The 13,098-nt window shown below is 41.9% G+C and overlaps 1 protein-coding gene across 5 annotated transcripts in view; it reads left to right on the top strand.

The window, feature by feature from the left end:
• LOC135247353 (carbohydrate sulfotransferase 15-like) overlaps nt 1-12,447 on the top strand; it is a 66,033-nt gene extending 53,586 nt beyond the window's left edge. For all 5 annotated transcript variants that reach the window (XM_064320694.1, XM_064320696.1, XM_064320693.1 and 2 more), the window contains exons 4-8: nt 3,706-3,849; nt 7,932-8,088; nt 8,906-9,062; nt 11,088-11,235; nt 11,976-12,447. In XM_064320694.1, the coding sequence (XP_064176764.1) occupies nt 3,706-3,849; nt 7,932-8,088; nt 8,906-9,062; nt 11,088-11,235; nt 11,976-12,178 (809 nt within the window). In that variant the 3' untranslated portion in view covers nt 12,179-12,447. The remainder of the gene's footprint in view (nt 1-3,705; nt 3,850-7,931; nt 8,089-8,905; nt 9,063-11,087; nt 11,236-11,975) is intronic.
• The last annotated feature ends 651 nt before the right edge of the window (nt 12,448-13,098 follow it).

Here is a 13,098-nt window from a genome sequence, read left to right as displayed (position 1 = left end):
AAGACTGTCTATGAGTAACAACAAGGAGGGCTTTATAGGGTATTCATCATTAGCATTTCGGCTGAACTGGAGCAGTGAAATGCGGGCACCTCGACGTTACTGCGCTATTTGTCCTCGGCAGGCTAACCCATAGCCCTCCTGTTGTTGGAGAAGAGATGCCCAGAGTCACTCTGAAGGATTATTGAGAAATGCAGGTTTATGGGGTTGACCAGTTATAGTACACTTGGAATTTCCATTATCTTCTATTGCATTCTCTGTGCTTCACTATGAACAAGCCATATCAGATGTGGCAGAACTTAGCATTGCTAGTTTTTCCGACAATTGTATTGATTACATATTTGCTCTGAACATTGCTGTGGTGACTTGGATCATTACTTTTTTTGAGCTTCTGTGTGAAGTATGAGGGGCTTAAGCTGTATATCATCAGTACTGACATTTTAATTAGTTTGCAGCAGAAACAGGCACCCTGGTTGTTTGCAGGTTTTGAAATCTTATCAGAGATCAACAAAAAGTGTTGACAGTGGAGCATGCATGTGACTAATATTATCAGAGATCAACAAAAAGTGTTGACAGTGGAACATGGATGTGACTAGCATTTCCTGTTCTCTCTCTCTCTCTCTCCCTCTCTCTCTCTCTCTCCCTCTCTCTCTCTCTCTCTATATATATATATATATATATATATATATTACTATGACAGATATATTTTATAAATGGCTTTATAATGGTAAATATCAACATGATTAAACAGTTGTCTGCATTTCTTGTTTTTGTTTTCCATACATTTAAGATTTTTTTGTTTTAAAAGCAGTGCTTTTGCAATTTTTTATTAAATAAAACTGGTTCACAATGGAACCAGATCGTCATTTACAGGCGAAGAAAGGTTGATTCAAAATGCAATGCATCAACTTTGAGCGGGTTCAATTAAAAGGCTAGCACTCACATGACATTCCATGATGGGATTTTTGTCATGAGCTTCAATAGTAAGCACAATAATCTCTTCCCCAAGGGGAAACACTATGTTTTTGTTTCAGTCTGAGGCAAAGCTTTTGTTCCTTTGAAGTCTTAACAGCTGCTGGTGAATGAATAATAAAAAAAAACTAATAGTGTTTTGTCCAGTAGCATAATATTAACTTAACTTTAATAATGTACTGCCATGTAGTGTATGCATAACATAATATTACGTGCATGGCAGGAAATCATTTTCCCTGAAAGAAAATATTCTCAGCACGAGAGTCTTTGTCTTAAAGTAGTATGTGAAGGGTGGATAATACTGAGCTAATTAAGATATTTCTAATTATTCTTAATGAATTTTCATGGCACAAATGGTCTCGCTGATCTCTCAATCAAGTGTTTGCCTGTCATGGTAGCTTTTTTTTTTTTTCGATTATCATTGAAAAATTGTTGTGACGTGATATTTAGGCGACTCTAAAGATTAGACTTCTCGACTATTAATAAATTGCTACAGTTGTAAGGTAAAAACCTCCATGTTGCATGATGTAAATGCCCTGGGTTATTATGTGGAAGGAGGAAAATGGCTTTTCAGATGACACTGTTGACAGTAATGGAGTGTGACTGCATTTCTTGAAACCCTGCGGGAATCTGTTGTTGGAGGGTAATATATTTATTTTCAATCGAATAAACACATTGGAGAAAAATGAGTATTTCCTACTAGGGGAAAACTTTCTTACAAACATTTCAAAACTCGAATATTGTATATTATTGTAAGGAAAATTAATTTACAGTGGGGAAACATCGACTTCTGTAGTGTAAATAGTAAACAGTATGTTGCTATGACACAAACAATGTTTGGCCTGGATTTGGAAACGAGTGCAATCACTCACACAAAAAAAACTATTTTCCATGTAAAGTAACGTGGGAATTTTGCCAGAAATAATTTACATTTTTAATTGCTAAGTCAACCTTACTGCAAGCAAAGCTGGGAACATGAGCATGTGTATCTGGCAGTGCTATTTTTTATTAATAGAAGTAGTGTCTCACTTCTTCTGGGAAAGAAAAAAGTCTTAAATTCGTAAATAATTGGGCTGGCAATGCACTTGCAAGGAGGGTATGTTTTGTAGTTGGGCCCCCTGTGAAAAGTGTGTGGGAGGCGTCTTGGTGCCTGACTCAGATGTGAACGCAATCTAGCTGTGCAGTGATGGCTTAATGTTCTCATTGCTGCCAGCTTCAGATCTTCAGGCTGTTTCTTTTTAACCTCACACTCTGACCCTTGCTGCTGACCGTGTAAAGCAGTTTATATCCGCAGTCTGAATACAGCTGTGAGGGATTTTCATGTTGTGTTAGGAGGCCTCTAGCTTTTGGTTCCCACCAAAAAGAATGCAAAGAAACCCATTCAGAGCACTGTTCACATGAAACAGTTGTCTTTTATTTACAGTCAAAAAAAGGCTGTGTATCAGGATAGCAACTGCTGCTCACCCTCATGAAAACATTCGTCTAATCAGAACTCATAAACCACAGAGTGAAACGTGTTAAATCAACTCTTAGAGAGTGCATATGGTCCCTACTGGACTCATATGCACTCTGTTAGATTTAAATTAACACCAGACATTTTACTGCGCATATAACGTTTAGGTATACTCTCCATGTTAATTCAAAAGGCTTTTTTTTAAACAAAGTTTCTCTTCAACCTTGATAAAAACAATTAAATGAAAAAGCATGCAAAATATATGAAATATATGAAGTAAATGTCACAACAGTACAAGCTGAAATAAGCTTTGATTCTAATGTATATGCATTGTTGCTAATTGTTTCTTTGTTCCTCCTACGCTAGCTATAGATCTCAGGAGAGGGTTAGCTGTGGCGTCCAAGGAGATGAATTCCTACACGGGACACCACAATCCTCTGTAGCTCAATGAAACCCATACTTTCATCTGCTGTTTCTCAGGGACAGAACAAGCGCTTCACACACATAATCAGCTCTTTCGTTTCATACCACACCCCCTTGAGATTATCCTTATTACTCAGAATTTAAATTTGAATGCTGTGGTTTCACAGTTATTTATTTAATTTCCCACGATTCAGCCCTTTTTGTCAGTAGAATTAAGAATAGTTTTTGTTTGGGTCAGTGCTTACCCGCACTTACCACCTCTTACCACCAATTACATTACCACATTTTACCATGTGTAGGCCCCTTTTGTACATAATAAAATGCTTCCATAAGCTTGCAACACCAGTCATGTTTTACACCCCAAATGTACACAAAACCAACAAGAGGCTTGTGCCACATGTTTGTAATCCATATGTGATTACAGTATCAAGTGTTGTGAGACATCTTTTATGATGATTTTACAGACACTGAATTTCAAACTCTGCAGACTTACCTGGGGAAAATGCAAAATAATGGAGTCCTATCTAATATTTGATCTCAGATACTAATCTCAAGGGAAAATGCACATCTGTAATTACTGCCATATGATCATGTAATCCCATCAAAAGCTGCCCCTGCATCATAGGCAGACCGATGTCTCCTTGTTTCCTCGCAGTAATTAAGAAGAGTAGCTTGTGTAACAGGTTCCAAGCTTTCGTCTCTGCATCTTGGCAGGCCTGTAGCCAATCATCGTAAATATGTATCCGAGGGATGGTCATCAGAGTGTTTTCTCTCTGTGTGAAATGAAGGAAGGATTCTACGGACCCATCCGGTCTGTTTATTGGTGCGCGATGTCGGGTGACGCCCCTTCCTCTCCGCAGGTATCATCAGGCTCAGCGAGGGCTTCCATGACCGCTACCCAGTGGAAGATTACCTGGATCTCTTTGATCCGGCTGCGTACCAGATCCAAGATCACCTGCAGGGAAATTCGTCCAGGGGCTCGAGCAAGCGAAACATCATTATCGGTAAGCATCACTTTTTTGCTTTGTTTGTTCTTTTTTTTTGTTCTTTACAGCCTGTCAGAAAAATCAGGGCAGTTCACCGATGAATGAACTCACTACATGCCGCCTTCTTTTGGGAATGGTTTCCTGACCTCATGGGCTTATTAATGACAACTGAACTGAAGAGCTATACTAATGTAGTATTAGTATATCAGTGCCCTCATAAGTAATAAGTATTCACACCCTTGAACATGAAACATCTTTAACATCTTTAGTCTAGTCTGGAGCACCAGATCTAAGCATTTTAAGCTTTCCATCTGTCTCATTCTCAGTCACAGGACAATTCTGATGGCATTGTGGTAGAGCAGTCAGCAGTTCACAGGCACGTCACTGACGTGATGTCACAGAACTGGAGAAAAGCGAGGAGCGTGTCCTGCACAGTGGAGCCATCTACCTGCTGCCAGGCCCTCTCTGAAAGTGACCTCAAGCTCTGTCCCTCCTGAGGGACAAGTGAAGTAGCTGTTCTTATTAGAGAGGCAGGTGGAGTGGCGGGCAGTGGGCGTGGTGTACTGTAGCAGCGCTTGGGGCATTGCAGTGGGCACAGTCAGGTCTTCCACTCCATCATGAAAGAGCTGGGAGAATTCAAAGTGAACTTTTGGATTCATTAGTGTGTCGCAGCACCTGCTTTGTGGGTTATGCTGAAATTGGCTAAAGCTGTTTTTTTTTTTTTTGTCTGACTCACCATTTCTGCCCTGTCTCTATTACTGTACACCTGCTGCCATTATTAGAACAAAAATGTACTGGGGTTTGTCATCCTATTCTGCATTCTGGTTGTGTTGTACACATTAGTAAAATGTACTTTTTAAGACTGTAATGGAAGCCAGCCAACGAGTACTTCATCCATTCAAGTAGAAAAAAACAATCAATTTTAGAAGCTTAAATCCAAATTTTGTTTTATGTTCTGTTATTTTATGATGTGTTCTTTTGATTTTAAAGCGTTCCCTTAAACTGAATAAACTGCAAACTGATGAATTCACCTAATTAAATGGGCCTATATGCTGAAGCATGCAAAGGATGTGAGCATGTGTTACTGTATGATTCCTGCTAATTAGGAGTAGACACGAAGCTAGTGTGACCTCCACTCCAGACATCTTTAAAAGCCCGTAAGCATGAGGTCTTGGTGGGGTGTGATGTACAGGCAGGGGGGCGGGAGCACGGATACTGCATTACAGGTCCGTATAAATGAAGAGCTTTTCTCAGTACCATGCTGTGTGAAATATTATTCCATCGTGGTGGATTCAACCCCCTGCCAGTCCGACCACAAAGATACACCATTATAAAAGCATATTTGCATTAGGTAGTGCGATGTAATCAGCATGTGCACGTGAAATGTTTAGGAACAGGAAATGTGTCAGTATGACATATACTGTACTTTCCTAGCATGGTATTTAAAGGAAGCACTAATGAAAAACCGATAGGCATCCAACAATGCCATTTTCGTGCATCAGGAGAGGTTTGCACCAAAGGTAGTTAGTGTGCTGACAGGTTTGCCTCCCTCTCCAAATGAATAAGCCTTCTGATAAGGAGCATGCCAGAGTCCAATTTAATATCCACAGCGGACTCTGCCAGGACTGTAAGGCAAAGGCCAGGCTGAGCAGCAGGGGAGAAGAATGGAGGACAGTCTCTGCTTTTTAAAAACTACCCCCTAACCATCCAATACAACTATATGATCTCCAAACCCCCAAACAATAAGCAACAGCAACCCTGGGTGCACCTCGGCAATCCCATAATATTCCATTCATTCTACATCTCCTATTGGGGTGACTTGACAAAGGTATTTGCTCTGGTTGCTCTGTATTTAAACCAACATCTAGATTAGATACAACGTCTCCTGACCATAACAGTTCTTGAAATGTTCATGTTCTGCACGGTTACTCAGCGGTTAAAACTTAAAAGGTTTTGGTTGTTGTTTCATATGTTTTATTTGGCCAAACCCTGTGGTAGAGAGAAAATTGAGGAAATGAAGCTGAGGTCTTTGAACGCGCAGCAATGGGTCTTAAAGGAGCCGCGGTGGCATTAGCATGAACTTTGGTACTGATAGATGGTAATTAGAAGCAGTGTTTAGTGTATTGCATTATTTTTGTCTATTGAAGAGAATGAACACTGGTCAGCATGCCTGTCACAGCAAGGCTGGATGCTCGTATATTACTGTAGGAAGGAGGCGCTGCTGGAAGAACACAATGTATGATTACACACCCCAAGAAGCTCATTGGCTATTCACGAGGGCTCCTCTTGGAAATGGCCTGCCATCTCAATGAAGTGGCGCTTCTCTGGAAATGGAAAACAGGGTCTTTCTCAATCCCCCCTGTTCTCTATTTAAACTCACTGTTTGACTCTGGGTCTGTGGGGCCTTGGAGATTTGAGCGAGTGTATCTTTTGTATCCACTTTCTCCCATGTTTAATCCCACTTAACCAGGGACATTCCGGGATAAATTCCAAAAAGAGCATAGTGCGCCATTGAGCTAAATAAAGGTCATTGAGAAAACCCAGTGTAAAAAAGCACATTTCCTGCGTTCTGAAAGTTAAAAAAATGGAAATGAGGGGATTGAAATAAAATTAAAACAAAAATATTTTTGGGGATTGTTGCAACCATTTAAATCTTCAAATTAATTCCATGTGGCATGTGGGCTCTAAACTGTGATTTTGGCATCTGTCCATACCAAACACCTCATTGGTGTAGATACACCCACTTTAGATTCACAACAAACAGTACTAGTTCTTATTAATTGCATTATTAATATACATTGGATATACTGTTAGAATGCTTTCTATAGTATGGAGCATCGCGTAGTTCTGGCAGGCCACGAGAGTCAAGCGCTCCGGCTGAATCAGCTGATGCCTCAGCTGAGTGATGTTCGCCTATCACAGTACATTCACATAACAGGGCGGTCTACTTAAACAGCCTCCCTCTACTCATTCGGCTGCTCCTCCTGCATGCAAGCGCTGCACGTTTCTTTGTAAATCCCCTCCACCACCCCAGCTCCATCCCTATGTGCCAAGAATTTGTATTGATCCATCCCTATGTGGTAGGAAATTGCATTGCTCCATCCCTGTGTGTTAAGAACTTGCTTTGCTGCTGGGTCTGTTCTGTGTGTACCCCTCTAGGGGGGTTTGGCTGCTGGCCTTTCCGGCCTTATCCACGCGGGCTGCGTGGTTGGCGGGAGAGCTCCAGAACAGAGCCATACCGCCAAACATAACTGTATTGCCTTTATTGTAAATAAAGATCTACTTTGATGACAGTGGTCCTGACAGAAATGTCTATTATTGCATATTGACTCGACTGGGGGATCTCAACCTTCTTTTCCCATGGAAAAAATAAATAAAACATGAAGATCTCACCAGATCTCCTAAAGATATTAGTCTAACTCAGCAAGATTATCAAATCTCAAATGCATGAAATGGACAAATTTACTTTCAGGCATCAATCGAATGAAAATACTTGTTTGTCTGAGAAAGCTTTTCTGTATCAATGCAGAGGCAGTGCGGTGTAATTGTTAGAGAACTGGGCTTTTAACAAAAGCTTGTGGGTTTTATTTCCAGCTGGGCACTACCTTTGTACCCTCGAGTAAGGTACTTAACCTAAATTGCATCAGTAAATATCCAGCTGTTTGAATAGATTTTAAAAATCTCATTTGTGTAAGTCACTCTGGATAAGAGCATCTGCTAAATGCCAACAGGAAAGGTAATGTAAGAAGCTACCTATCACTGATACATTAATCATGAGGTTCTAACTTTGCCTATGGACCACCAAGGAGGCTTTAGTGGACCAATTAGAATCTAAGGACCAGAGGAAACCACTGCGTTGGATTTACATGTACCTTTTAGCCGTTTAGCAGATGCTCTTATCCAGAGCGAATTGCGTTCTTCACATACAGTCCATTTATACAGCTGGATATTTGCTGAAACAATTCAGGGTAAGTACTGCGCTGAGGGCTACATCAGTACCCCGCCTGGAAATAAAGCCGACGACAAAGATACGAGGCCTACCCGTTATGTTGCGCCGCCAGATTAGACAGCGATGAGTAAAACCGCTACGTTCACGACAGGCGAGGCCAGCGCGTCCACGATGTGGGACAACAACGCCTGGGTGTACTTCTACGACAACGCCACCGAGGGGGAGCCCCCGTTCCTGATCCAGGACTTCGTCCACGCCTTCCAGCCGGACGCCAGGTTCATAGTGATGCTGAGGGACCCCGTGGAGAGGTAGAACAGCAGGACTTTGGGCCCCCCGTCTTTTGCGCTGCTTCGCCGCTCGCGTGGGGGACATGCCAGCTGCGCTTCCGTCAGCAGTAACGCGTTAAAAATTCCGCAGTCTCGCGTGTGAATGATTAATGAGGCGGCGGCGCGCTAAAAGTCACACAGTAGCACTTTTTTTTTTGTCCGCCATAAAGCAATCTGGAAGGCCGTTTTTTTCGCGCACGAATAATGGAAACAAAGCTACCGAGAGAGTGCTTGGCCTATGGCAAAGTGCCAGTTAGCGCCGTTCATTTTAACCTGCTCTGTCAGGACAGGACGGGCTCCGGACATGGTCAACACAACGCCTGTAATTTGTGATATGCTCTTAACGTAGCCTGCTGTTGGAGCAATGAAAAATGACTCAAATACTCAAAACAAGTTGCTTCCACTCAACAAAAAAAAAAAGGCATTTAGATTTTTTTTTTGTCCTTCAAAATTCGATTGCTACTGTGTTGCTAATTATTATTTCCTTAAAAAATAGACTTAAAGCAAAAAACATTTCTTTACCTGTGGGCGCATGATACTATGTTCCAGTTAACACCACCTGTTAAATGAAATGCTTATGTTTGCCAATGATAATGGTTAAATGTATTTGCCAGCTAAGCCCATGCACGTTCTGAATTCATACTGAGCAAAACGGGCAAAGTGTCAGGTATAAGCAGTAGTCCGTTATCTCAAGAGATTCAGACCAAAGCTGCATTTATAATTCAGTCCTGTGCAAACAGTGCTTCCTATGCGGCCCGAGGGAATGGTAATGTTTTGTCTGCGCTTCGATTTCCCGCAGGTTGTACTCTGACTACCTCTACTTCGGCATCGCCAACAAGTCAGCGGAGGACTTCCACGAGAAGGTGTCCGATTCCCTGCAGCTGTTTGAAGGGTGTCTGGCTGAATTCTCCATGCGCTCCTGCGTGTACAACACCACCCTCAACAACGCCATGCCTGTGAGTAGACCTCTCTTATCAGCTCGATCTGTTCATAGAAAATGTGACACTCGCAAGCGTAGAAACAAAACGAGATTGATGCACGAGAGACAGCGACATAAAAAGAGAGACAGAGCAAAGGAGAGACATGCTTAGAGCGAAAGAATGAGAGTACATACATACAGAAGAAAAGTGACTGAGAAAGAAAGATAGAATAAGACAAAAAAGAAAACAGGAACAGAGGAAGAAGAGAGATTCCACTTGTTTCTTCACTCTGTAGAGCAGAGTGCATCCTGAAGACAAAAACAACTGAGGCTGCTCAGTGTAGAATCTGGCAGCACATACTAGCCACAAAACCATTATGAGGCTGGAGCCATTTAACACAGTGTTCCGGAAGGAAGGTGAGAAGTGCAGTGCTCGGCTGGCCGATGACTGAGGTGGTAAGCAGAGCGCTCTCTGTGGTCAGTTCTCCTCGGAGAGAGAAGCTAAATGCCTGTGGCGAGTCCTGGCGAGTCCAAACTCCCACAGTGCACTGGGGCTGGAGGAGCGAGAGGGCGGACCTAAACCGTGCCCCCCCTGCCCCCCCCCCCCGTTTACCACCAGACTCTTGCAACATGAGACACCCCGAGGCCCAGGATTTTCAGAGGTTAAGTTTCTCTGTGGGAATTCTTGTTTTCTCCCTAGCTCCTGGTCAGCAGTTCATTTCCTCAGACAGACCATAGATGTATTCTGCAGTAGACGTTTAATATGTGTTGCGCTGCACAAAATTGCCCTCACCACGTGATCTGTTATGTGATGGAGGTGCATGGTATGCAAATAGAATAAATGTGGATTTATGGGAATTGTCCATTCCACAGTTGAGCCCACAAGACAAGAAAGCTCTTCAATTCATAATTATAATGTAATAATACAGTATACTTGTGTAATACAAATAATGTAATATGAAAATATGACAACTACAGGGAATTTTTATGTCAATATTTAATTATAAGCATCTAAAAAAGGGTCCACTATTTCTAACATTGCTGGCATTTAGTAGATACTCTTATCCAGGGTGACATACTCAGCTGTTATATTTTTACACAGTATCCATTTAAAGAACTGGATATTTACCTAAGATATTCAGGTTAAGTACCTTGCTCACAGATACAACACAAGTGTCTCACCAAGGAATCAAACCTGCAACCTTTAGGTTACGTGCCCAGCTCCCTAATCATTATACAGTACCACACTCCTGGTTTGTTTACAAAGAAGGCAGACACATATAAAATCTGAGTTTCTGCTTATTTTATACAGTTTCTGCACATGCCTTGAAATCAACTTGAGGCTTTGCCTACAGGCATGAGAAAATTGCATATTTGTTCCATATCACGTACACATACCAATGCTACACATCTTATTTTTTACACATACCATTGCTACACATATTCTTTTTTACACATACTATTCCTACACATGTTCTGTTCAAATACATATTTGTACAATATTTACAGAATTCACAATGACTGCATGGCTCAGTTCTTACAGTTCTTAGTGACGTGTCTGCTGCAAGAACTGTAGTTTTAACATTTCTGCATGGTGAGCATGTCGTTTTTATTCATGCACTTCTAACATGAACAGATACCCCAGTAATTGCAGGGTATGGTGCTGGATTATATGCTCAGGGCTGACTGAGTCCAGACATTCCTTGCATGCGGTCGGGTTGCGGTCAGACAGCTGTAGGGTTCACGGTCACAGAATCAGTGTGGGGAGGGGACCCGTGGGCCGAGGTGGCCTTCCTCAGCGACTGGCCTGAACCGCATTCCTGCTGCTGGACTGCAGTGTGCGGCTCAGCCAATCAGCAGTCACGCTCCACACGGCGCCAGCGCCCTATTCTCCACCAAACCCTGTAGATTTAGGCCAAGGAGCAAGAGGTAAACACAGGGCTGGCGCTGAGGACTGCATTCCCTTAGATCCACGTTGCTGCCTTGGTCAAAAGCGCTGTGCTTTGTGAGCTGGTGGAGAACGCCCTTGTAATAGGGTGGATCTTTGTCTTTCTATCTCCAGGTGCGGTTACAGGTGGGGTTGTACATCGTGTACTTGCTGGACTGGCTGACGGTCTTCCGCAGGGATCAGATCTTAGTCCTGCGGCTGGAAGACCACGCCTCAAATCGGAAGTACACCATGCACCGAGTCTTCGACTTCCTCAGCTTGGGTAAGTGTGTAGGCTGCAACCAGTATGTCACCAGCTTCCTCCATTGCACATCAGGTTAGATTGATCGAACAGTGTGGGCATGCCTATCTTGCTGTGAGTGCCTCTACGTTCAGCTCTTGTTCAAAAGGTTCCATACAATCCTACTTATCTTATCCATCCCACAATGCATCGCTGGCAGATCTCCTCTTGTGTGAAAATTAGGTGATTTCCCTCACTTAGCGTGAACAGTGGCCCTGGCACATCTGGCTCTCAGTCTGCATTAAAAATATTTGGAGGCTAATTGGGGGAGACTGGTCATCGCAGGGGGCTGAAAGTGGGGGCGGAGGTACGCGGGGCCAGGCTGAAGCCTGCTATAAGGAGTCCCGCTGGTTCACGGGCCTCTTTTAAACCTGCGTAACAGGAGCTCTGGCTGCGCAAGGCTCTGCTTCGCTTCTTCAAAGGGATGCCGTCTCAAGCAGGTGTGAAATGACCACCTCGCAGCCCGGCTTTTCGTTCACTGCCACACGCGGAACTAATTTAGGAGGTTTCCGGCAAGTTCAGTTTTATTGCGCAGCGTAGCTTGGTTCATTGTACCTGAAGTGTGCTTTAACGATGGAGGCAATTTTTCCCTTGAAGGCTAGCGCTGGCACAAATGTGATTCCTGTTCACACCTTTCAAAAACCACACAATATGAGTGATAATCAACTGTGAAAGGATGGAATTTGTGATCTTTTAAAAACGTAAGTGCCTTTTGAATGCAGGGCCTTTGACAGAACAGAAGGAGGCGGAGATCACCAAAAGTCCTGCGTCCAACACCAGGAGACCAGCTGACAAGAACCTGGGACCCATGCTCCCTGTCACCAAGGAGATCCTCCGGGATTTTTATTCTCCGTTCAATGAGAAGCTGGCCAAAGTGCTCCGAAATGAGTCATTCCTGTGGGAGGGCCACTCCAAGCACACGTGAATCAGTCCCAATGAAAAGAAATCATAATATAAATGATTTTGTTCAGGAAAGAAAATGCATTTGTGGTTGCATTAAAACAATGACATTGGGAAGCTTTGTTTATATTTAAATTATTTTAAGTTATGAAGGAGAGAAGAATCACTGATGCAAAACGGCACAGAACATTTTTTCTGACCTTGATTTTACATTACAGAAAAGGGGAAATATTTTCCCTTTGGTACAATAATACTTTGTTATTTGCATTAAATAAAATACTACATAATGACCAATGAGCCTGCTTTTATTTATTTATTTTTTACATTATTGGAGGCACGTGTGCTTTTTCAGAATGATCGTATCAATTATAATGATAATGATAATAAAAGTTTAAATGTGCTTTTGAAATGTGTATATAAGTACAATTCTGAATATATAAATTCAATTTTTGAATATATAAATTCAATTCTGGATATATAAGTACAATTCTTGAATATATAAATTCAATTCCCGAATATATTACAATTCTGAATATATAAATTCCATTTCTGAATATATAAATTCAATTCTGGATATATAAGTACAATTCCCGAATATATAAATTCGATTTCCGAATATATAACTTCAATTCCGAATATATATATAACTCGGTTTATAATCAGGCATATCACAAGACAGCCGTTTTTACTTTTTGAATAATTTCTTTTTTTTTCTTCATGGGCTACTGAGTGAGAAAAACAAGTTTAACATTAGCATCAGTAAAATTTGACAGTACAATCAAGGATAAGTAAACAAAAACGTTAAATAACTAAAATTTGAATGAGGCAATAATTCGGACTTCATTAAGGGGTCCTTATTTTCTTGGCATTAGGACCTTTCAAGTAGGGGCACCAAATTTCACAGGGAATGGCCCAAAGAGCTAGAGAAATAGAAAACAATCTCTT

Source organism: Anguilla rostrata, chromosome 2 (genome assembly GCF_018555375.3).
Source record: "Anguilla rostrata isolate EN2019 chromosome 2, ASM1855537v3, whole genome shotgun sequence".
NCBI lineage: Eukaryota > Metazoa > Chordata > Actinopteri > Anguilliformes > Anguillidae > Anguilla > Anguilla rostrata.
This window is presented reverse-complemented; position numbering and strand designations above follow the sequence as displayed.